The sequence below is a fragment of the Rhinatrema bivittatum genome, chromosome 1, assembly GCF_901001135.1.
Source record: "Rhinatrema bivittatum chromosome 1, aRhiBiv1.1, whole genome shotgun sequence".
Lineage (NCBI taxonomy): Eukaryota > Metazoa > Chordata > Amphibia > Gymnophiona > Rhinatrematidae > Rhinatrema > Rhinatrema bivittatum.
Genome location: NC_042615.1, coordinates 616,552,853 through 616,578,438, shown reverse-complemented (window position 1 = coordinate 616,578,438; position 25,586 = coordinate 616,552,853). Strand labels below are relative to the sequence as shown.

Genomic DNA, 25,586 nt, shown 5'->3' with positions numbered 1-25,586 from the left:
ATCTAGCAAGATGTGACCAGAGGGCTGGGTTGAGAACCCCTGCTATAGGCCAAGTTACTAGTAAACATATTGACAGCTATTATATGAACCAAAGAAACCTTCTAAGAGAATGCCTTAGTTTCACAGACTCCCATTGTCATGTTTCTAGGTTATCTCCTTATCTGACAAAGCAGAAAAAGAATTGTACCCTGCCTGTTTTTCAGCAGTGTTAATCTCTTTCTATATTAGTTTTGCAGGCATGCATTGGCTGCCCTTTCAGTATCCTTATTTGTAAGGAATGCTAGTGACTAGTCTACTCAGATTAGATTCTGGACTTCTCCCAGTAGTTTAGATCTTTTTAAGGGCAGCCTTCCTTCCCCACCAATCTTTCATCTTCTTTTGACCTTGTCTAGAAGGTTATACTATAGAAAAGTCATTCTACGTTTCCCATTTCTCATATGGTAAAATCCCAGCTGCTGTACACACCATGTTACTATTGTTTGGTTTTCACATTCAATGGAACCATAGAAAATGGCAAATAAAGGCTAAGAGGCCCATCTAGTCTGCCCATTCCTGATGTGATATGTCAAAGTCCACCCAGGCTCAAGCTTGACCCATATATTCAGAATGTGTGAAAACCAACTGATACAGGATCATGTGACAGATTTGGAGAGGTGTTATAGGCAGTAGCGTAGCCAGATCTGATATTTTGGCAGGGCACAAGGGTTAACCTGGGCGGGCACTAGGCAGAGGATTTTGAGCATGCTGGTTCTACTGTTAGAAATAAACTCTTCTCCCACAGCAGTCTCTACCGCAATGTCCCACTCTCTCCCTTTAAGTGAGAGAGAGAGAGAGACTGCAGGAGATGAGGAATTGAAAGAGAGACTGCTGGGACAGGGGTGGTGGGGATGAGATGACTCTCATCCCTCACTCCATCCTCAGTAGTCTCTCTTCCAATTCCTGTTCAACTCCAGCAGTCTCTCAAGTTTCAACCCCCTTCCCCTTAAGTCAGGAGTAGCCAACTCCAGTCCTCAAGAGCCACAAGCAGGCCAGGTTTTCAGGATATCCACAATGAATATGCATGAGATAGATCTGCATGCACTGCCTCCATTGTAAGCAAATCTATCTTAACCATATTCATTGTGGATATCCTGAAAACCAAGCCTATTTTTGGCTCTTGGATCCAGGGTTTGCCATCCCTGCCTTAGGACTTATCCTGTCCCCAGCAGTTTCTCTCTCAAATCCCCTTACAATTCTGCTTTGTCTTAACTGAGCGCACTGCTGAGTCTTCCCAGAGGTGTTATTTGCTATTTAGCAGACTCAGGGATTGGATCAATAGGGGCCCTGCCAAAATTTTGGTAACAGTGGAACTAATTGTCATTATCCTCCCAGTCCTCTGAGAATGAGCCTGTAAAAACATAATTGATCATACTTTTAAATATAAAACTTTAAATAAATATTCAAATTCTGGTATCACTTCAGTATAAGGAACACAGATTCTCTCCACTGCCTGGCACATTGTAAAGTAATACAAAAACCACTCATAACATATAGAGCAAACCTAGCATACTACAGCAGCACTAACTCCCAGAGCTCACACAATGAGGACCCAGGGTCAGTGCTACCTCTTTTGCTGCTGTGTCCAAACCATTACTACGTTGTCTCCCATGCAACTTCTTTCTCAGGCTTCTGAGTGTCTGGATATTGCTCGGTACCCACTTGTCTGAATTTCCTTGTTAGTCAGGGTGAAATGAGGGCAGAAGACTTGCCTAGTACTTTGGGAAGACCCCCGGCAAGTATGACTCTGGACCCCATCGCAGGGCTGTAAAGCTCTTCCATACAGCACTTCAGGACACTGGATCTGGTCGGTCAGCATAGTTGCAGGGTGGGACAGGGAGCAATGTTCTTGCTGGTGTGTGTAATCTGGTGAGCCCCCGAGCCCTTTTTTTCCAATGGATTTTAAAAGCCACTATATGCATATTCAGCAGCTTAATGCATATTAATTTAGTGACATGAGTCCAATTCTGATTGGGTCCGTCTTCATGCAGACCTCTTGACCCTCCCAGCTTGTCTATCAGACAGGAGCAAGGCAGAGAGCTGACCAGGCCCCTTTTCGTGAATGGAGGATCCTGTCTCCAGGCAGAACTGAGCCTTGCTGACAGGTTTGGATCTATTCTTGCACATACACCCCTGGCCTGTATTGTCTTTCTGAGCTCCCTTTTGGAAGGACTCAGCATGTAAGCACAGGCTTGCTTTTGTTCTCTGCTGTATTTGCTAAGACAAGACTCCTTTCGCTATTGGTGGCCCATGTAAATAGTGTCTGCTTGGCAAGCAGATAATTCAGTCACAACTGCAGCTGGTTAGAAATTCAGCTTTTTTGTGTTTCCCTGAAATACCAGGCCAAGTCTCCAATGGAGTCAGAGAATCCATTTAGCTGCATGTATAGTAGTAAAACTTGGGAGTTATATTCTTACGTAACCACTAGCAGCCATGTTATGGTTGCTGCCTCAGCAGTGACTGTCTTTGGAATCTGGGTTGTTTTTCCATGCCAGCACAGAGAACGAGGTAAATAACATAGTAAATAACAGTAAATAACATAGTAAATAACAGCAGAAAAAGACCCATGTGGTCCATCCAACAAGGATTTTGTTTTTTTTATTTATTAGGTTAGGTTACCTCTTTTCTTCATTTCCAGCCTTTAGCTACTGGGGATTCTCGGTATTTATCCCACACTCTTTTGAACTGCATTACCATTTTTGCCTTCACTACTGCTTTGGGGAGGGCGTTCCATGCATCCACGAACCTTTCCCTATAGAAATATTTCCTGACATTATTCCTGAGTCTGTCCCCTTGGAGTTTTGTATCATAATCCCTGGTTCTACAGCTTTCTATACACTGGAAAAGGTTTGCATCATTAATACCTTTCAGGACTGGTCGGGGAGATCACTGGTGTGTGAGAGACAGAGACTGGCCATGGGGTACAATTGGTATATGTGAGAGACTGGCCCTAAGGAAGAGGACCATGAGGACAGAGCTTCACCATCCATTGCTACTTCTGGTGAGTGCTATTGACCTGCAAGGGAAAGGAGTAGGAGAGTTACTGGAAAGGGTAACTGTGGCTTTTTAAGTTTATTTTTCTTGATTGCCATTTTAATTATTGGGTATTATATGATGTCTGCTGTTTTGAAATATTTTATTGGTATTTGGACAATTTTTAATAATTTGTATGAGGTTTTAATTGCTGGATGTTATTCTGTTCATCGGCAGTTTTGAAACATGTATTCTATTTATTAGTATAGTTTTACAATTATTTCTGTGTGGGGATCTATAGCAGCTTGGCTTGTTCTGTTTTCCTAATTGGAGGTGTATTAGTGTTTAGGGCTGGTTAAATATTTGTAGCGTTGCCTTTTCATAGATAGGGTTGTTACTGTCTGAGTGTATTCCATAATGCAGGTGTAACTTTGTGCGGATTAGTTTGTGTGCATTATTGCAGATCCTGGGAGTCTGTTAAGTGCTATATTTCTGTTTCCATTTCTCCAGTTTTGCATTGCATGGAGAGTGATTTTTTGGAGGGTTTTCATTCCAGTTTCTGTCTCCTTATTTGTAAGTTGTGGTCTTTCTGTACATAAAGGTTGGTTTTGTGTGTGTGTGTAAGAGAGGTAAGGTATTTTATTGGCATGTAGACAATTGTATCAGTCTTAAATGTTGTGTTTTCTCAATTGAACATGCATTAGTGGTAAATTACTGTCTTTTCATAAGGAAGGCTATTGCGCCTGCTAGTAGAAGGAGTTTTTTGCTGTTACTGAGATGACACCAGAACCAGAATATCTTTTTTGTATGTTGAATTGTACGACAAATGTCTTAGTTCTGCTCCGCACTTCTTATTAGGGTGTCAGGAGGGTTCCTATGGATGCAGAGTGTATGTTGACATTTAGCTCTGTGATGGTCATGTGTTCAGTGTGTCACGCAAGTGAGAACCATCTGTCAGGTGTGTCCCAACCGAAAAAAGATTGAGAACCACTGCTCTAGGGTATATATGTTTAGACTTTTAAGTTTATCCCCATATGCTTTAGAACAAAGACCACTGATCATTTTAGTAGCCATTTTCTGGATTGACTCCATCCTGTTTATGTTACAGATTTTAGTTTTATTGGCAAAAAAGACAAACCTTTCCCAACAACACTTCCCTTATGTCGCTCACAAAAGTGATGAAAAGAACTGGTCCAAGGACCGATCCCTGAGGCACACCACTAGAGAAAAATCCATGTACCACTACCCTTTGTTGTCTCCCACTCAGTCAGTTTCTAACCCAGTCAGTCACTCTAGGATCCATACTAAGGGCACACAATTTATTTATAAGTCTTCAGTGCTGAACCTTGTCAAACTGTATTCTTGCTGAAATACAAGTACACCTCATCTAGCACTCTTTCTTGATCCTCTCTCTGATCACTGAATCAAAGAAATTGATCAGATTCGTCTGACAAGATTGACCTCTGGTAAAACCATGCTGCCTTGGATCTTGCAATCCGTCATCCCTGCTCATCCATTTTAGACTTCAATATTTGAATGGGCAGAATTTTCTGGCTCAAAATAATATTCCCCTATTTTTAGAGGAGTATGGCACTGTGAACACTTGACCCACCCAATTGCATTTAAGCTTCTCATGCTCCACACGAGACAGGTGGGTTTCCTGTACAACTCTGTGAGTTTTGTTGTTTAAGAAATTGCAGCATCCGTTTCTGTTTAAAAGGGTTTTGTGTTGCCCCTAATATTCGAATACACAATTGTAAGTTGTTTGGCCATGAGTACCTGGAGAATCACATAAAACACACAGGGGTACACTCGCATATCCATCAAAGCAGATCTCCCCCGCTCCATGAAAATAAAGGTAAAGTCTAGACAATTTAAGAAAATGCACAAATGTGAGGTTGATTTTTATTAACCATGCCCCTCCTCTAAACCCATCCCAGAAAACCCAACTTTGAACCTACCCATCTAGGTCTACACCCATAAACCCCAAGAAGAAATTAAAACCCTGCACATGAAACAAGACATTCCAACATTCCTTCTCCCCTAACCAAAGCTAACCAACCCATCCCAGAAAAACCCACAATCACCCCTATATCCCACCCAGCTATGAGCGTGAGAAGAACCAGACGAGACACATTTCAGTTGTCAACCCCCCCCCCCCCCCCTCCCCTGTCTGACTTTCCCATGATCCACAACTCCAAAGGAAAAAATTATCCCCATAGCAAAACAAAACAGACTGCCCAGGCGGGAAAACTCTCTGGGCCTGATCTCTGCCTTATATCCCTTACAATCCTCTAAAAGTCCCCCACCCCAGACCTCTCCAGACAAAATTCTGACTCCCCCCCCCCCCCCCCCCCCCAACTTCCCTTACCTTTCCAATCTCCCAGTTTCCCTCCCACATATCTAGCACATGGAAAAGGAAAAGAATTAAAAAAAAATGAAAACAGCAATCCTTTCCTCTTAAAAGTCTGGAGATATAACAGGATGAATAGCTGCTCTGGACTCTCTGTGGGGCCAATATAATAAGACCCGCAGCAAAGCAGGTGCTAGTTATGAGTCCAGGTTTTGATCACCGCGCGTGGCTAAAGCCTCAGCAGAATGTAAAAACATAAATTATGCAAATGATTTGCACGCAGAAATCCATGCACGTACGGAAAATTGCGTGTACCTAAGGTGGTAAGGGCCTATGTAATAAGTGGCCGCATCTGTGCTCAAAACCCGTGCCGATAATCTGCGCATAAAAGTGAGTGAGCGAACGGGTCTCCATATTAAGTGAAAGTATGAACCTGGAAAGTATTTTTAATATTTCAAATAACTGTGCTGCAGAAAAATTGGCAAATATTTTCATGGATGCTAATTCACACTGGCATAGCAGCGAGATAGGTGCTCAGTTGGGCACCAAACTGGATGCTCGGGTGCCGACATAGGCATTCAGCCAGGAGCGAATATGAATGCTCTGGCGCCCAGAAAAGCGCCTAGCAAATGTTGCTGCTTGAGATAGGCGCTCAGCTAGGTGGTTTTCAGGACACAGGCTGACATAGGCCCCTGGAGTCGGCGCTGACACTTAACTCGTGCCCTGAATGTGGCGGTAAAAATCCCACATTAAAAAACCCGCACTAGCATTAGCGCGGCTCCCTGCATTGCCTATGATTAGCTAATTGCCTCCTTTGCATGCCGTCAGCATGCATTCGCGCAGGCAAATCTGCGGGTCTGAAAGCGCATTTGTATGCGCTTTTTTTCCCCATGCACAAAACCCTTATTACATTCCCAAATAGGAATTTGCGTTGGCAAAACGTGCATACAAACCACGGCAGCTTCAGCGCACCTTATTACATTGGCCCCTATCAGCGGTAAGCCAGATCATCCCGGAAGCGCATATAACAACCCAGACCAAGCGGGTTCTTCTCCAAAGAAATAAATCAGCAACTGCAGGGATCAAACTGGCCAGTTCAAGAGACATACGCACCGCCGAATATGGCTGCCGTGGCACAGTCATGGGTTTGTGCTGCTGCTGCTGCTGCTGTGCTCCATTGCAGCCAGAAAACTCTCACATGCAGCAGCCATTTTGAGCCACATGAAAGTATACATTAAAAAAACCCCTCCAAAACACCTAAAAACCCCTTTAAACCCCTTTTCCCTTCCTCTCCATTCTCGCGCCCCCCCCCCCCCCCGAAAAAAAAAAAGTCAAACAGGAATAGTCAGTGGGAACTGAAACCAGGCGACATAGAAAATGGTGCTTGCTGGGTGATGCTGAACTCCATAATAGAGAACACGTTGTTCGCTGGCTGAGCTCCCAATTAAGGGACCTCAGAGGTGAAAACTCGATTCCAAATCTGTCAATAATTTAAACATTTTTGTGACTGTCATCACTACCACTTCCTTGCCTCTTGGGGAGGCGGGAGGGGGAAGGGGGAGCTGCAACCAATCAATCCAAGAAGTGCTGTGCCTTATCAATGGACTCAAAAGAACCGCTGTCTCATACCATCCAGGACCTTAGGTTTAGCAGGATAGATCAGAGCATACTTTAGTGCGTGCTGCCTCAGTGATCTTTTCATTGGTGCAATCCCGGCCTTCTTTTCTAAAGAAATGGAGAAATCATGAAAGAAGGAGATTCTCTTTTGTTTGCAGAGGACATCTCCCATAATTCGGGCTGCTTCAAGGATTTTCAGCTTGTCTGGATGATTGTGCAACTGCATGATCACAGCTCCGGGTCATGCTCCCCCCAGGTCCGGGCGGGGGTGCAAGTGCCCTGTGAGCCCTCTCAATTTTGATTTTTATTGTCCTTACAGAAAGGCCCAAAACATCTGGGATTCAGCAGGAAAAGCGTGTGTGGGTAGGTTGGGGCCGCCTTCTCCCTCTGGGAAGCCAGCCAGGCGAAGATTTTGGCTTCTGCCCCAATTTTCAGTATCATCCAGCTTTGCCATCAGATGCTTTTCCAGTGCAGCAACTTGCTGACCCGTTCTGGTCAAGGGCTTCTCTACTCCTCCAACAGAAGACTCTGCCTCTTCCAGTTGCTCTGGGTGATCCCTCACTAATGTCACCAAGTCAGCAACTTTCTCTACCACAATTCCTAACTTTGCGGTCATGCTAGAGGTAAGCTGTTTGGAGAACGAATCCGACATTTATTTTAGCTTTTTTGTGGTGTCGTAAGGCGTGGAGGGAGTGGGCCATTTGTTCTCAGAACCCTTTCTCCCACCTCTTGTCCCTTACTAGCAACGCTTTTCTTCATTAGGCTTTGAGTTTTACTCTTCTGCTCTTCCCAAAAAACAGGCAGGGACTTTTTAAAGATATCTTTAGCCAATTACAATAGTCCGAGCTGAGATATAGTGTAAAAAAACAAGATTAATAAGTCTCTCCCGAGGAGTAAAGCACAATCCCGTCTTCTCAGCACTAAGGCATCACGTGGTCCCCCCGTAAGATATATCTTTATTGTATGCCTCTATATATGTCTTTTGCATATATTATATGTTTTCACTTATTGTTATATATATTTGCATTTCCGGCTGCTGCGCAGCCTCCCTTCCACCAGAGCACTCCAGTGAGCCTGGCTCTGAACTATACTGTCCTACATGTCCCTGGTTTCTTGCTTCAGCCAGTCCTTCAGCTTCCGTGCCACCAGGGGACTTCCATGAGCTCACTCCCTTGGTTGGCCAAGCTCCTCTTGTCTGCCTGCACCATGCCCAGACCCCAGTCCTATTTTATCCTGTCTAGCCTCTGCCTCAGTAGTTCAGCATCGAGTTCTCAGCTCCTTGATCTAACCACTTCAGTCTTGCAACCTTTCCAGGCCATTCCTTGTCTTGCCTCATGGTTTTTGGGTCTTTTGATTCTTGTTTTGCCTTGCCTTGTCCTGTGGCCTCCTGGTCTTCAGCTTTGTCCAGGCGCAGCCCTGAGGCCTCCCTAGGTCTCTTACTGACTCTAGGCCTCCCTGCTTCCTGAACTCTGGCCTAATCCTGAGGCCTCCTTGGATCTCTTCCTGATTCTAGGCCTCTTTCTGCCTTACACCTCGGGGCTTCTCTGTTCCATCTTCTATGGTATCCTTGTCCTGTTTTGTCTTGTCCTGTCATAGTCTGTCCATGCCCTAGCCTTTGTTCCATTTCCACGCTTACCCGCAGCCTGTTCCTGTGTTCCAGTTCACTCTTACCTCTATGCCATTCCAGTCTGTTCCTTTGTTCCAGTTCACCCTTACCTCTATGTAGCTCCAGTTTGTTCCTGAGTTCCAGTCCAGTCTGCACTCCATTCCTGAGATCCAGTCCAGCCTGCTCTTCGTTCCTGAGTTCCAGCCTAGCCTGCACAACCTGCCTTGCTCCAGCCTCACCGGATCACCTAAGTCTAACCTTGTCTTGACATGCCATCCTGCTCCACCTGGAGATGGTGTTCACCAAGCCCCTGCAGCAACGGTGCCACCACATGCAGTTTGGACCACTTTGCAATATTAAATCTCTATTTTTTTTATTTCAGTTTGGACAAGCTATACTTGTTTTTCTACTCCACTATGAATTTTTTATTTATTAAGAAATCGACCAACATATCTAGAGAGGCAGTTCTAAGCCCACTTGTTTATGACTGATTAATATCAAAGCATGGTCCTTTTTTGGATAGTTGATAGTATACTGACTTTGTGGAGATGGCAAGATGCGGTGCCAGGCTGGGCAATGTGTTTCATGCAGGTGTGGTTACTTAACTATGCTGGGGTGGCTAGTTGCCAACCTGTAGAGGAGTTGTTTGCAGGCAATGAGCTGTGAGCAGTGTGATTAGTTAAGGAATTTAGGCAAGGAGTGTCTTGGACACCATTTGCTGCTGATCAGTGCAGGAAGCCAGAGTATGTGGCGAAAGGTTTTAAGTATTTTTATTATTCCGTGCTTGATTCAGTCAAGAAAGAATACTGCTTTGATCTAAGTTTTCAAATAGTTGAGAGACAGGATTTGGAGTTTTTGTTCCTCTTTATTAATGAATTGAGGATGTACAAATAAGTACTGTATCTTGAATTTTAAAGATATTATAAGAATCATATGTTGAATTATTGTTTTACATATACTGTATAAGCAGATGTCTTTCATGATAAAGACATAGTTATGAGATAGTTGCTTCAATAAGAAGATGTTGCTTTGCCAACTGCAATTGAACCTGGAAAGGTAAAAGATAAGAAAATAGATTATCTTTAGGAATTACTGCCTGTGCAAGGCAAGTGTTCTGCAAAGTCAAGCAATAAGAAAAGACAATATTAAATTTGTTTTTATGAATTAAGTCCCCCAAAATCTGTTAATGTGGTGTGGGTGTGGACTCTTGGACCGAATGGATTTGGTGTAACCTACTACTATTACGACTACTACTACTTAACATTTTTATAGTGCAATAACCCTGCAGGTCCCCACCGGTGGCAGGTGGGGTCAGACGAGGTAGAGGCCCAACTGGAGCTTGTCTATACCAACCTGCCTTCCCCTCAAGTTGAGCCTTTGGGTGCTGGGACTGGCAGGACTTAGGTGGGGGCTTCTGCTGGTGGTCGGAAGATCCGTTGAGGACACTGGGTAATAAAAGTAAATCACAAACCATGCTGGGGACAGTGGCAGGTGGCAATTAAGGATGTCCAGATGCATGCTGTGGTCAGTGGCAGGTGGCATTGAAGGGAGGTCCAGGAAGCAAGCTGAGGTCAATACAGAGTATCCGTCCAAACGAAAAACAAGACAGATAGGGCAGGGAGGTAAGGAGCAGAACAAACAGGCAGACAAGGAGACATGGAACACTGAAGAACTGACCACAAGAACTGAAGAGTAAGGACAATAAAGACTACTGGAACTCAGGAAAAGGATAAGGACCAGAAACTGAAGATGATAACCACTGGAACTGAAGGCAATGATGAGGGCCAGGAACAGAAGTTGAAGACCACTGGAACTGAAGACACAGAACACAGGAACGTGGGAACTCTAAGGCAACTCACACTACAAGCACTGTAGGGATGTGTTGCTGAGGTCAGGAGAAGATGCATCGGTGGTCTTATAGGCCTTGCTCTCTGAGGTCATCACAGGGTGCTGCTGGCCTTTTCCTACTGTGGGCCCTTTAAATGAAGAAATGTCTGGTGCATGCATGCCTTAGGAGGGTCTGAGGAGAGCATTGGCTGTGTCTTGCCGCACTGAGAAGTGGTGTACCATTACTCTGGAAGTGAGAGCGGCCCAGCAGCGACAGAGAGCAACTTCAGAGGACCAGTCCAATGGGTGAGTGGCGGTTCGCAGGAGGAGCTTGCGGACCGCCAAATGCAACAATATGTTGGGGTATTTAATGTGAGTATATATAAGAAAGTCTTATGATGAGCTGACCTCTTTCTTTCCTGTAGTAGAGTGGAAGTGAATCTGCATTACAAAACTCTCCTGGTGACTCTTATAATGTATTTGTCCCAATTTATGCTTCATAAGATCCAGGAAAGCTGGGACAAATCCTTGCCTTTCCGCTCTGTTGGCTTATCAAGGATTTGTCTTTTAACATTTATGCTCTATATTTTCTCTATGAAAAATTACTTTGTTATGGAGGAAAGATGATGGTATGACTTAGATGGTGGTTCCCTGAGCTCAGTTTGTTTCCACAATAACTTATTTCCTTTGCGAAGATGCTTCCTTAAAGGAAAGGGAAAGTAAGGATATTTCCTTCCGAGCCTCAACTTACCCCAGCTCAGTGCACAATCTTGGACTTTCCATCTTTCTGTCCTGTGATTGAGGGATTAGGCCCCATTGTGGTGATTGGCAAGGGAGTATCTCCCTTGGATGAGTGGCTACCTCTGGCTCAACGTGCTCCCTCTCTTCTGGGCATCGCAAGAATGCAGACTGACGAGGTGAATGCCAATTCAGTGACAGAGGGAGCTTCGGTTGTAGAAGATGAGCCCTTCTCAGTTCCATCGTTATTTCCTGCGAGTGCGTGTCCAAGCGAAGTTTCGGGTGGTGATTGTATCTCCTCAAATTTTTCTGCATGTGCTGCTTTTATCGCTATTTCAAAGTCAGAGGTTGTAACACTGGATTCGTTGTGTGGCATCCTACATAAGTGGGGGTCTATATTTATCGAAAGATTGTGGGGGTTTTTAATTGAAGCTTGGCATATATTGAAAACTTCCAGAGAAGGTTCAACTTAAGATTTCTAAATTTTCTAAGAGTGGTGGAAGAAATACCTAAATTGACTCTATGAAGATACTTAACTGAATGTTTAAGAATCTCATCTGAGAGTATTCCACCTATTAACAAGGTATATTTTCTGCCATCTAGGCAGAATTTTGGTCAAATCAACATTCAGGATATGAACTTGACAGACTTTCTTGAGTCTTCTGCCTTAGAGGTTTCTGAGAGGACAACCTTGCTTGTGTCTTTTTTTTTCTGACCAAAATCTCAGTTATATTATGAAATGTTACTTTCGCAATCTTAATTATTCCTTTATGGATCAAGTGATCAGAATATTTCCTGATTTTGCTAAGGCAACTCAGGAGAGAAGGAAAGTTTTTTTGGCCTTGTGCCCAGAAGTACTTGCCATGGGTGCTTCCTTTCTCCTTCGGTATCCGTGCAAATGTTTTGTCAAATTTCAAAATGAATCATATGTATTTTTCTGCTGGAACAACTTAAATCTTTTGTGGATTCTAAGAAATTGAGGATGATGCCCCATTCCTAAATCTAGAGTGATTACTTATTTATATAATGCAGGATGTTTTCATGCTAAAGCTTTTTCCTCTAATAGTTTATTTGATATTTCTCTCTTGATTTCTGCCTTTGCATCCAAAAGTGATTGTGGTCTAGTATTTGTTTTATAAGCTTTGTGAATTTTTTGTTAACACATATTATTTCCTTGTTTCTGTCTAAGCATGTTTTAGCTTAAACATGTACTAAGATTGCGTAAATAAAATTTAAAAAAATTACTTTATAACAAGAAAAGTGGAATTCTTTATTTGGCTATTAGATCGGAATTATTATTTTAGGTTTGTATTTCTGCTATTTGTTGTCATAGGTAAAGATGGAGGACTCTTGCTTTCAGGATTGTGGTGTTTACACTGAACAGTTTGGATATGAAATAGCTGGTATTTTGGGTTGTGCGTTTAGTGTGGTATCTCAGGAAAGTGCTTTTGTTTAGAATTCCAACACCTGCAAATGCACCATGACATCTGTGGGTGTGGGAAACACCACTGCCAACATAATTTAAAATATGATAAGGCGCTTGTGTTTGAATTGCTTATTTTGCATAATTGAGCCCTATGAATCATGGCAGAGAATTTAGAACTTAAGTACACCTCGTGTTCTGAGCGGTCCATATTAAATGGCAAAAGTTATCTAGCTTAATTCTGACTTTTAAACTTCAGCTACTTATCTGGCTTAATTTTACCTGGATTACTCATTGTCTGACTAAAATGTAGCTGATTAACATAGGGGCTTTCCAGGGCAGAGTTAAGTTAGCCAGATAAGTTATCTGGCTAACTCTGATACTCTGAGTTAGCCGGATAACTTATCCAGCTAAGTCTGGCCATGCCTTAGAGCAATCCCAATATTAGCCAGATAAACGTATCTGGCTAACTTTAAGATAGTCGGGTACATTCAGTGGGGAGGCTGTGCCAGTGAATGTCCTGCCAAAGTTAGCCGGATAAGTTTATCTGGGCAGACAGCAAGTGAAAATGGATCTCTTTGAATTGTTCTTTGTGACTCGTACTCAGGTCTTGTGTTCTCTATTTAAATTATTTGGCATTTACCTTGCAGCACCTGTCTATTTCTTCAGGGTTTTTTTGTTTTTGTTTTTTTATAAAAGTCTGGGCTTTCCTCTGCTTCTCTTTAAAAAACAAAAAAAAAACAAAAAACAACAAACATTAGGTTCTGTCAAACATACTGCTCTGAATCAAATTGTCTGTGGTGGAACATAGCATGTGGGGGAACCATATTGTCCAAAATTTAAAACATAAACAAATGAATTTGCATCAGAGATGTGTCTATGCTTTGTTTTAAACAGCGTACCCAAGTTTAATTTGGCTGCCAGATTTGATGTAAGTGCTTCAAGCATGAGGAACCGTGAACCTCATGGAGGACTAATTTGTTTCTTCTTGTCCTACATTATATCCTTGTCTTCCTGGTGAATAATTTGATTTTTTTTCTAGATGGTATTAGATCTTCTATACTATGCTTACCAGCATGAACCTCATGTAACCTTCATGAAAATGTTGGCGCACGCTTGTTATAAAATCAGCACATCCATATGTGCATGCACATGGATGCGCGTGTGCAGCTTTTAAAATCTACCCCTTAGGGAATAAGTTTGTACCATTGTGCTTAAAAAAGGAAATACACGCATAAGATACACCATTTTTCAAGGTGGATGTACGCGCTTAAGCCTACTTTGAAAATGATCTCACTAAATCTGCTCACACGTTACACCTGCTAAAACATCTGTACAAATTTTTCCCGAAAACTGATGCACAAACGTTTTTAAAATCCAAAAGTATGCATGCAAGTCCAAACCCCCAACTCCTTTCCCAGGAATGATTCTGCTCAGTCTTGTTAAATGTACGTACAAACTTGATATACACGCATACGTTTTCCAGCACAGCGGGTGGGAAATTTTATAAAAGACCATTTCTGAACATAAAACTTACATAACATAAAAATTACTCTCCCTAGGTTCTAGGTGAATAAACATTTCAAAATCTAAGGAGTGCAACAGATTAATGTTTAAATTATTTTACTTGTACAGCCACTTATATAGTCTACTTTTTCAAGGCCACTAAAAGTAATTAATTCACAATAAGAATAAAATTTATGCCACCCTACTTGGTACAACCATGTGTGAATATATATATGTGTGTGCATATTCATTGGGATCCTGTTAGTCCCCTACTAATACTAGATTAGGATTATATCATTTAGGTATGGTGTAGACAAATTTGGTGTTTGTAGGGTTTGGAGCACCTTCATGTAGCAGCTAGCAATGGTAGAGTACTCCGTGTTTTCTAGAGAGATCACCATTTTACCCTCGTGGATCTTTTTTGCTTTCAAGGAGGCAGCATGTCCTAAATTGTGCTCTCATTTTTCTAAGGCTTAAATTTAAATTCCATCGAGACTTTTGTTTTGGATGAGAGTTTCTTTCCACCCTCTAATACCACTTTTAATTTAAGTTTGGAGTGCCAAATCTTTTTGAAATCAATTAAGTTGTTTTGAGTTTTACTCTTCTACATAAGAACATGCCATACTGGGTCAGACCAAGGGTCCATCAAGCCCAGCACCCTGTTTCCAACAGTGGCCAATCCAGGCCATAAGAACCTGGCAAGTACCCAAAAACTAAGTATATCCCATGCTAGTAATAGCAGTGGCTAATTTCTAAGTCATCTTGATTAATAGCAGTTAATGAACTTCTCCTCCAGGAACTTATCCAAACTTTTTTTAAACCCAGCTATACTAACTGCACTAACCACATCCTCTGGCAACAAATTCCAGAGTTTAATTGTGCGTTGAGTGAAAAAGAACTTTCTCTGATTAGTTTTAAATGCTAACTTCATGGAGTTTTAAATGCTAACTTCATGGAGTTACCCCTAGTTTTTCCATTATCCGAAAAAGTAAATAACTGATTCACATCTACCCATTCTAGACCTCTCATGATTTTAAAGACCTCTATCATATCTCCCCTCAGCCGTCTCTTCTCCAAGCTGAAAAGTCCTAACCTCTTTAGTCTTTCCTCATAGGGGAGCTGTTCCATCCCCTAATGGAAGAGGTTCCTTTCCTGCAAGTGGAAACTAAGATCACCAGGATCCAAGGAAAAGATGACTTCTGGCCATCCTGAGGAAAGGAAGAAGGAGAAAGAAGAGAGAAGGAGAGGAGATGGACAATATCAATCACCCATGTGTATCTATTGAAGATTGGGAGGAAGAGGAGTGAAAAGTATCATCCTTGATATTACAGGAAGAGGTAGGAGATAAAGACTAAACACTACTTCAACTACCATGGGAGGGAAGCACAAAAGCTTTGCACAGAATCATATTTAAAAGAAGCAATCAAGTAACTAAAAGAACTAATTAAATTGGAGAGGTCTAGAACGGGTAGATGTGAATCGGTTATTTACTCTTTCGGATAGTAGAAAGACTAGGGGGCACTCCATGAAGTTAGCATGGGGCACATTTAAAAAAGGATTGGATAAGTTCTTGGAGGAGAAGTCCATTACCTGCTATTAAGTTCACTTAGAGAATAGCCACTGCCATTAGCAATGGTAACATGGAATTGACTTCGTTTTTGGTTACTTGCCAGGTTCTTATGGCCTGGATTGGCCACTGTTGGAAACAGGATGCTGGGCTTGATGGACCCTTGGTCTGACCCAGTATGGCATTTTCTTATGTTCTTATCTTATGTTCTTATCTGAACTTAGGAAATACTGTAAGAAGTCATAAACGTACTAAAAGTACTTGAAATAGCTTGAAAGTGAAGTACACAGCTGTAAGGCCTTTAAATTATCATTGCACCTTATCAGCAAAAAAAGAAATGTTGGAAACCACCAAACAACTCTCATGTATTTCATTGAGTAATGGCTTCATTATTATCTACTGCTGAGATTATCAGTGCTGTGTGCAAGAGACTTAATTATGGGAAAAGTAAAGAGCAATGTGAGAGCGTTGGAAGAAATGTTTCCCCTCCACAGGAAACCCTAGAACATAAATCTTATCCATAATGATAGTGTCCAGCTAAATAGAAATGTGAGATATGGCCTCTAGAAATGTTATACAGGTTCAACAATCACAGGGGGTTACATATCTATACCTATCTATAGATAGATAGATAGATAGATAGATAGATAGATAGATATGTACCTTGTCTAGCACTTAGGAGGGCATATTTGATACATAACATACACACCAGCAATAAGACCTGTGTATTTTTTAGTCCAGATTTTGGGTCACTTGGCAGCTGAGATGTGAAGCTATGCCCTACATGGGTGGGTTTTCACGTGCTCACCGAGCAGCCATACACTGACTTCATTATGCTTCACGAGAACACAATGTAGTAAGCAGTACATGCCTTCCATTACAGTAAGACTTGTAGTGGGCCCTGCTGCATTCCCAGTATGGCCTGCCTGAGGTGGAACCACTAGACACACCTCCTGCATCCTGCACGCTGCCCTTTGTAGATGAAAGTCTTCAGGCCTGTACAGGCCAGATAACAGAGCCCCCAGTCAGGTGCAGGGCTGCTGCTCACTGTATAACATGTCTCATGCATTACATTCTGTATGGTCCATCTTGCGTTGCTCAATCCTGAAAAGTTTGGTTCCTTTTTAGAGCAAATGGTTTAGCCCTACAATCCAGACCTATGCGGAAAAAAAATAAATCCTTATGACGACATTATCAGAAGTAGTGATGTGCACAGGAAATTGTTTCATTTTGTTTTTTCGTTTCATTTGTTTAATTCGTGTTTCATTTTGATGTTTATTTTGCTTTGGTTTGCTTACTTGAGAAAAAAAAACCCACCAAAGCAAAAAAAAAAAAAAAAAAAAGTAGAAGTCTCTCCACAGAAGGAAAAGGAGGGGGCCAGGTTGCCTCCCCCCCCCCCTCACTGCCAAGCTCTGCCCCCTCCATACAGCTCCCCTGAAATAAAAAATATTATCCCTCCCTAAACCCATCTTGCTCCATGTGTGGGTTGCAAACAGTCGAAATGGAGTACGAGAGATCTCCAGTTGTTCCTTCGCTACCGGGTCCTGCTTTCAAAATGGTGCAAGCCAGCTCTGAGGCTGGCGACATTCGGAAGTCCAGCTGTACAAGAAAGATAAAGCTGAATTGTGTTAGCTATATCAAACAAGCCCAAGCTCCAATGGCAGATCTGCATTGCGTTTTCATTTCTTTCGTTAGAAATGCTAAAACATATTTTATCCTATTCATGACTAAGGGGCGGATTTTAAAAAGCATTTACATGCGTAAATCTGGGTTTTACGCATGTAAATGCACTTTACTCGAGTAAGTGGGCTTTTGAAAATTGCTACAATATATGCCATTGAATCGTCCATAGGATTTATTCGCATAAGTGCACTTTACGTGAGTAAATGGCTTTTGAAAATTGCTACAATAGTAGTTACATTTATGCGCGTAACTCCTTTGAAAATTACCCCCTAAGGTTTCTGTAAATACAGGCAGAAGTTTAAATATATTTAGAAGCTTGTGCAGCAGGGACATTTCTTTTCTTGTATTTTGCCTTTTTTTGGCTCCTGTGCTCGTGTTTTCTGTTATCAGTTTGTTATGTTTTGTTATTTTGCTTTATTTTTGCTTTTCTTTGCTCTCCCTCTCTTCCTTCCCCCTGCCTATTCACCAGCCTTTTCATCTAGCCTCCTCTTCTGCCAGCCTTTCTCGTGTGGCTCAGTTGCAAGGGGCGGCCCTAGGGTCTACCAGTGGCTCTTTCTGGCAGCTTAAGGCAGTCCTGGGTCCTAGCAGTATGAAGAAACGGTAGCAGCTGCCTTGGAGCTTTTTGCAGGTGCCAGGTTTCAAATTTTAGGAGATGCCCTGGCAACTAGGAGTTTTCCACCCCTGAAAATGCAATGCATGCACTGTGATGACTTGTACCATCTGATTTCCACATACATTTCTCATTGTGTGTAAAGAAGAATGATATCGTAACTTCATATAACAAATGTATCCAAACTAAATGGGAACCTGATGATCATATTTCTTAATGGGAAAAGATATTTGGTCAAACTACCTATGACAGTTTTGTCTTATGGTTTTTACACATCATTCCCTTTTTGTTTCATTTATAATAGTAGCCTTAGACTTTGTACATGTCATTACTCGTATTATTTGCTCTATGTTACTCCATTGTCTTTGCATTTGGATCCAACCTATGTTCTTAGAGCTTACATTTTAACAGCCTATATTGTTTTCATAAATATTCCCTCTTAGTGCTGGTATTATTCCCTTCGTGCTTTGCCAAATTTACCTCTTATTTGCACATCCCTCCATTATTCACTTTGGGATGATCTTCTTAGTGTGGCCTCAGGGTCAGCAGCATACTTTCCCCAAGCTGGGTAACTGAGCAGGGCTTATTGGGTTTTTCTCCTCATAGGATCCTTTCCAAGTTGAGATATGGGAGAACACCAGCCCTACGTAAGACTTAGGGGATTATGTGTACAAAATCGGCTAGAAATGGCTACTGATGATACCCAGACTGAATATTCTCACAATCAGTGCCATAATAATAAGAACATAAGAAATTGCCATGCTGGGTCAGACCAAGGGTCCGTCAAGCCCAGCATCCTGTTTCCAACAGTGGCCAATCCAGGCCACAAGAACCTGGCAAGTACCCAAACACCAAGAAGATCCTATGTTACTGATGCAATTATTAGCAGTGGCTATTCCCTAAGTAAACTTGATTAATAGCAGTTAATGGACTTCTCCTCCAAGAACTTATCCAAACCTTTTTTGAACCCAGCTACACTAACTGCAGTAACCACATCCTCTGGCAACAAATTCCAGAGCTTAATTGTACGCTGAGTGAAAAAGAATTTTCTCTGATTAGTTTTAAATGTGCTACTTGCTAACTTCATGGAATGCCCCCCTAGTCCTTCTATTATCTGAAAGTATAAATAACCGATTCACATCTACTCATTCAAGACCTCTCATGATCTTAATGAAAGAGTAACTGCTGTTAATAAATATCGACTCCATCACAGAACATAAGACTTGGGGCATAGGGGGAATGTTGCACAAAGACAGTCATGTCATATGCAGGCATATCTCTATAGACTCGCCTTTTTAAATTTTAGTCTTGATTGTCTGCTTTTGGCCTCATTAACTAACTTTCTTTTCCTTTTAAACCATTGTCTTGCTTTATAAAATGCCTAGTTTCTTGTCTTGTATGTTTGTCTTATTAGATTGTAAGCTCTATTGAGCAGGGACTGTCTTTTTTTGTGTTTGTACAGCTCCGCGTATCATGTAGCACTATAGAAATGTTAAGTAATAGTAGTATGTGCTATGTATGGGCAGAAAACTGGTGTTTGGAATAGTGCAGGTGCCAACCCAAGCCAAAATTACAGAAAAGATATATAAAACATCTTATATACCAAATGACTGAGCAGAAGCCATGGAGTTGGCTGATGTATCTGGGGTCTCAATGAGTCACTCTTGTTCTGTATCCTAGCTTTGTGATTAAAAGGCACCATTAACAAGTAGTGCATAAGTAAACTTTTCAAAAGGATCAGAAACAAAGTGGTATGTAGTAGTTTTGGCAGTACCTTGAAAGAGTATGCTAGGTGAGGAACAGAATCTTGCTTAAGCAGAATAAGCTACAACAGAATTCTATTTGCTTAGGTAGGTCAATATAACACGTGTTGAGAGTAACAGTACTTTCAAGAGAATAAATATGCTGCTTAGGATAAAGTTGATGTAGTATAATACATTGGCACTTGGCAGGAATAATAATGTTGATGAAATGATGAAATCATGGGACCTATGCATTTGTTTTTTGTCTTGATTGTAACTGATTGTGAATGTTCTGTAACCCGCTAAAAACTGTGAATTATGTGGGCTATAAATAGTGCAAATAATAAAGTACACACTAAGGCCATTTAATGTGCACTTGGAATAGTGAGCTATGTGCTATGACTCTAGCATGAATGCTAAAGGGCTCCTGTGTTGGCTATCTTTGCACATGTTGAGATTTCTTATTTTGCACGGGACCTCTTTATTTCCTCATAAGACTTTCTTTCCTTTGCAGTCTTTGAACTGACAGGCAGGTGGCAACCTAACTCCTGTTGTGCCCTGCAGTTGTTGGTAGCTAGGACTGAAAGGTTAACTTTCCATTGTATCCAAAGGAGGCATGGAATGCATGATTAATCAGTACCCACAAGGTGGTGTAATGTTGCAAGATTTTTATTGCTATTGGTAAAGAAGCCTGTGCCTTGGGCTTCTATTGATTGTACAATACCAGCTTCAGTGACCTAGCAGAGAATTTGCCAGAAAATCTCAGTCTAGCTGGAATATAAAGGAAATAGGGGCCGGATTTTAAAAGGGTTACACGTGTAACTTGTCTTACGCGCGCTGGGACTATTTTAAAAAGGCCCGGCGACACACGTAAAGCCCCGGGACGCATGTAAGACCTGGGGCTTTACAAAAGGGGCAGTCTGGGGGCATGGTGTGGGTGGGGCAGGCTCTCGGCACAGCTGCCATATTTGCCGCTATGCTGGGGATCGCGCGCCGGCAGTCGGCCGGCGCACACAATTTACTTCAGCCCCAAAGCTGAAGTAGATTTTGCAACAAAAAAACCAAAAAGGAAAAGGTAGGGGGGAAAGGGTGGGGGAGGTAGAGGAAAGGAAGGGAAGGTGGGGTGGGGGAGTAGGGAACGGGGGAAGGCTGCATGGCTTGGTGCCGGCTCGGCGCGTGCTCAGCGTGTGCAAGGTGCACAATTATTATAAAATCAGGTGTACATGTGCGTGCGCCGGGTAGAGCACACACATGTACGCCCGCACGCACCTTTTTAAAACCTACCCCTAGATTTTTGTGAAATCTCTGTCTCAGCTCTGCACATCCTAAACCTCCTAGGTACTGGTAAGTTCAGTAAAGTTTTTAGTTAGCATTAACTGTATAAATTCTTGTTGCTGCTTGCAAATTATATGTTTTTTTCTGTTCACTGTTGTTTTTTGTTGTTAAACTTTTTAGTTTGTTAGCTCCTGTGACTGATTGACAATCCCAGTATTTATTTGCATTTGGTCTCTGGGTGCATTTTAAAGGAGCTGTGATTCTTGGATTATATGAGCTCTCAGTGTACCTAGAAATCACCAAGGCATTGTTTGCAGATGGTGTTCTTGTCTAGAGCCAAACAGGAACTCAGTTGACATGTGGGAGGCTGCCAATGTAGGACATATGAACAAGTTAGGTGGGCCTATGGCAGTGCTTGGCAGAACCCTCCAAGTGTCCACAGGGTTAACCTTCAGTGGATGGTAGGGATAGCACCAAGGCATTACATGACAGTTCCCTAAGGACAGTCAAGGTAAAAGAGCTCAACTTGGTGGACTTCTGGGGAAAGGGGTTGGAATCTTCCCTATAAACCACCAAGTGGCTAAGGTATTATTAAAAAAGGCAACACAGAAGGATGCACTGGGAGTTACTGATGGAAAGATGAGGTTATTAGAGAAGGAAATGCTGTAGGAGGTATAGAGTAGAGGATGGGAAAGACAGAGGAGGGAGAATGAGGAGGAGACACCAACACACACTTGAGCACTTTCATAAACAATTCCATATTTATTTAGACAGGAAAATGTATTTTGAAACCAAAGGTTCAACAGTGACAACTGTGTAGCCCCTTTTTTGGAGGATACATAACAAATTTATTTCTTCAGGGGTTGCTCCAGCTAGCAATTCCAGCCCACGCTTGACTCTCAATCCCCAGGAGGGTGGGCAGCTCTCGCTTATGGCCCAGACAATGTGAAAAGGTTCCCAGTGTGTGTATACTGTGTTAGTGCTTCCCATGACTGAGAGGCTGAAGAATTCAGACAGGACAAGGTCTGAGTGTTAAATAAAAGTTTATTGATTAATATTCACAAATTAAAGTTCGTCCATCCATACTATGGTACATGTGTGGTTCTAGGTAAATAGATGTCCCTTTTTCCAGGTTTCTGGGTAGCCCCATGGTGATTCTTAATGTGCACAACGTACCCAGCGGCTGTGAGGGAATCCTAATGGAGGGGTCCCCAATTCTACTGCAAAATCCTACCTTTGTTCATCTTCTCCTCGGTCCCTTGGAGTGTGGAGATCCGATTGAAGTCTCCTGTTCTTGTTCTTCAATCCTTTGTTTATTGATATTTCTGGGGCACTTCTCTTGGGGAAAAGCCAAATGGAATTAGGCTAAATCTCAGCTCTGCAATCCCATTGGGGAAGGGGAATCCAAAAACCTCCCAACTCTGCTAAAGTCCAAAAAATACTTTAAAAGTTAAACTGGATACATCTTCTGCCTTCACTGTCTCCAAATTAGTAGGAGAAGGACCCTTTGGCAGGGAGTGCACTGTGAGGCATCACTTCTAAAAGAAACTTCTTTTGGAGGAAGCTGGGAGGCCTCACCAGAGTGTAAAACTCAAACATCCTTACTCTCCCCTTGCTTCCTCAAAGTGATCTCAATGTGTTTTAAAATGGTTGGGCTAGATAGTCTTCAGGCATGCAATCCTGACTCTTCAGGTGGGAGGGACTGAGGGGTATGGATGACTCCTTACAAAGTGTGTTCTACGACAGGGACAGTGACGTCTGCTGGCCAGGGTTGGGGTGGGTAGAAAAAAAAAAGAGGGCTGAGGGTGACCTGAGATATTCTTTTTGAGGAAGATCCATATTTAATTGTTAGAAATTTCACTTTGTATTATGTTAGTAATGTTTATAATTGAAGAGTTGTATTTTGGTTAACTTTGTAAAGCCTTTTTGCTCAAAAAAACAGATAGTTCCTAAATATCAAAACGGTGCATAAGAAGTTGCCAAACCAATGTTACATTTGGCCGGTCACAGGGTAAGCCCGGGACCGGCTGCACTCACCAGCAAGCCCCAGCTCCCGACACGGTCCTGATGCCGCCATTGCCCCTCTGTGCATGCCAACAGATAAAAGCCCCGCGGCAGGAAAGGAGCAGAGGCGGCGGGAGATGCTGTCAGCATCAACTGGGGATTTAAACCCCAGCTGTGCTTCCAGCTGGCGCCTCAGGAACAGGTCTCCCGCCTAGAGCACTGCGTGTTGCTCCTGCGATCCTGTTCCAGCCTTGCCTTGCCCAGCCTGCCTCGTCCAGCCTCTCCTCGTCTGTCTTTGCCCCTTCATCGGCCTGATTTCTTGGTACTGACCTCTTGCCTTGGACCTGGACCTAACCTTGCTTGCCTGCCGCCTGCCCCGACCCCGGGCCTGCTTCTGGTATCTCCTGTCTGCTGCCTGCCCTGACCTTGGCTTATTCTTGGACTCTCGTTGGGTGGGTCCCAAGGGGGGTCGGGCAAAATTCTGCCGGCTGCCAGAACCCAATGACTCAACCTGCGGGGGAGGCGGCTGGTACAAGTGAAGCTCCAGCCTGTCCCACTCCAGGGCGCGTTTGGCAGTTGTCACAGCACTAAGGGCTCACACTCATGCCACTCATTACAACCATGAACACAAATATTATTTTACAAACCCCAATGTACACAAAATGAATTTTATTACTCTTTGCCAAGACACCGGATTTAGTATATGACAGTTTCTCTGAAAATACAGAATTAAACATGTATTTTGTTACAACAGAGTGACAACATTTGTGGCATATTCATAAAAAATGACAATTCTCCAACAAGAGACAAATTTGTTAATGCCAATTTGACACTTTTTAAAAAAGCTTTTCTATGACCATACCATTGCATTACTGACAGAGCCAATGTTCAGAAAGGCCTATTAAAAATGGCAAGAAAAAGGAGGCAAACTATTAAAGAATATTCCTGGTATTTATATTCTAGCACATTACCTATGTGGAATTAAACTGGAATCAATTTATTCTGAAACAGTCACCACTTTGCAGGGTGTCCTGGCTGTAGTCCAGATGTTCTTAACTCTGATCCGAAAGGGCCACAAACAGGCCTTGTTTCCAGCATGTTCAGCATGTTCACAATGAATCAAAAATGAATATATACTTGGCCCAAGAACCAGGTTAATTTGCATATCTTGGTTATTCTGAAAACCAGATATTTGCGCACCAGAGTCGAGAACCCCTGCTCTAGTACCAAAATGTTCACTGATTAATTTTATATTGAGATTACTACAGAACGTGTGGCCAGCAGGGCACCTACTATAGATGTATTATCTCAAATGCTGTTCAATGGATTGAAATATTAAGCTTATATCCCTGGTCAAATATGTACAAGCTCCATCCACAGAGATGTCCTTCTCTTCAGTTATTCTCTTGTGACAGTGCTGTTTCCTGTCAAAAAATTAGACATAGATATATATAATTAAATCATTGTCTCCATGTAATGAGCATGATGTTAAAAACTGTTTTCTCCCTACAGTTGTTGCACTTAGCTTGGTTCTGCAACAATTGTGTTTTTTTTAATGTAATACAAGAGATAAAGTTCCAGGTCCAAATCCACAGGCTAAAGACAATTCATGCTACATCTGTGACAACTCATGGTAACTTCAGGGAACCAAGATGGAATACTACAACATGCTGATGTTAGTTTTTAGAAATGTGCAGGGGGAAAAAATTTGTTTTGGTTTTCGGTTCGTTTTCAGGAGGAATTTTTACTACAAATTTTGGTTTATGGATTGCTTGATTCATTTCATCCGTGTGAAAAAAAACAAATCAGACATTAAAAAAAACAACAAACGGCCAAAAACTGAAAACAAGACCATCCACCCACCTGGAAAAATGCTGGGGCCAGGATTTCTCTGGCCCCCACTTACCCGGTCTGGTGGAGATCTGCTGGAGAGGCCTAGACCGAAGCCTTGAACTTGTATAAGCAAAGGGCATGGTAGATCAGGACACAGGCCTGATGCCGAGGCCTGGCCTGGAGGTCAGGTCCCGATGCCTGGGTCTCGGCCTAGGTTGGAGCCCAGATCCAGGCCCGATGCTGCTGTCCAACCTGGAGGCCGGGATCCTGATGCCAGGAACCAGGCCCGACACTTGAACCCGGCCTGAAGGCTGAGTTCCAATGCCTGGGCCTGGAACTAGGCTGGAGCTCGGACCCAGGCCCGACACGTGAAGATCAGGATGCCAGGGCCCGGGCTCAGGCCTGATGCTGTGACCTGACATGGAGGTCAGGGCCCAATGCTAGGGCCTTGATCTGGAGGCCAGGTCCTGATGCCTGGGCCTCAGCTCGGAATCTGCGTTCCGATGTCTGGGCCTCAGCCCAGGGTCAGGCCCAGGCTTTGGAGCTCCTCTTCTTTGTCTTATTTCTTTGAGCTTGAAAGCCAAATGATGCTGTCTGCTGGGGTCCCCGGCGCAACCCAAGTGGATTTTGTCATTTGGCTTTTAAGCACCAAAGAATGAAGAGGAGCTCCAAGGCCTGGGTCTGACCCTGGGCTGAAGCTCAGGTGTCGGGATCCAGCTTCCGGGCTGAGGTCCCGGCATCAGGACCCAGCCTCTGGGTTGGGTCATGTCATCAGGCCTGCCTAGGCCGAGGC

The 25,586-nt window shown here is 42.8% G+C and overlaps 1 protein-coding gene and 1 long non-coding RNA gene across 2 annotated transcripts in view; one reads left to right on the top strand and one right to left on the bottom strand.

Annotated features, from left to right (window-relative positions):
* Positions 1-2,070: 2,070 nt before the first annotated feature.
* LOC115073098 overlaps positions 2,071-25,586 on the top strand; it is a 130,776-nt gene continuing 107,260 nt past the window's right edge. Inside the window, exons 1-2 of the long non-coding RNA XR_003851929.1 lie at positions 2,071-2,141; positions 2,908-3,037. This is a non-coding gene — a long non-coding RNA (uncharacterized LOC115073098). The remainder of the gene's footprint in view (positions 2,142-2,907; positions 3,038-25,586) is intronic.
* Positions 23,613-25,586, bottom strand: part of CDO1 (cysteine dioxygenase type 1) — a 72,929-nt gene continuing 70,955 nt past the window's right edge. Inside the window, exon 5 of the mRNA XM_029571254.1 lies at positions 23,613-24,384. Coding sequence (XP_029427114.1) covers positions 24,355-24,384 — 30 coding nt within the window. The 3' untranslated portion in view covers positions 23,613-24,354. The remainder of the gene's footprint in view (positions 24,385-25,586) is intronic.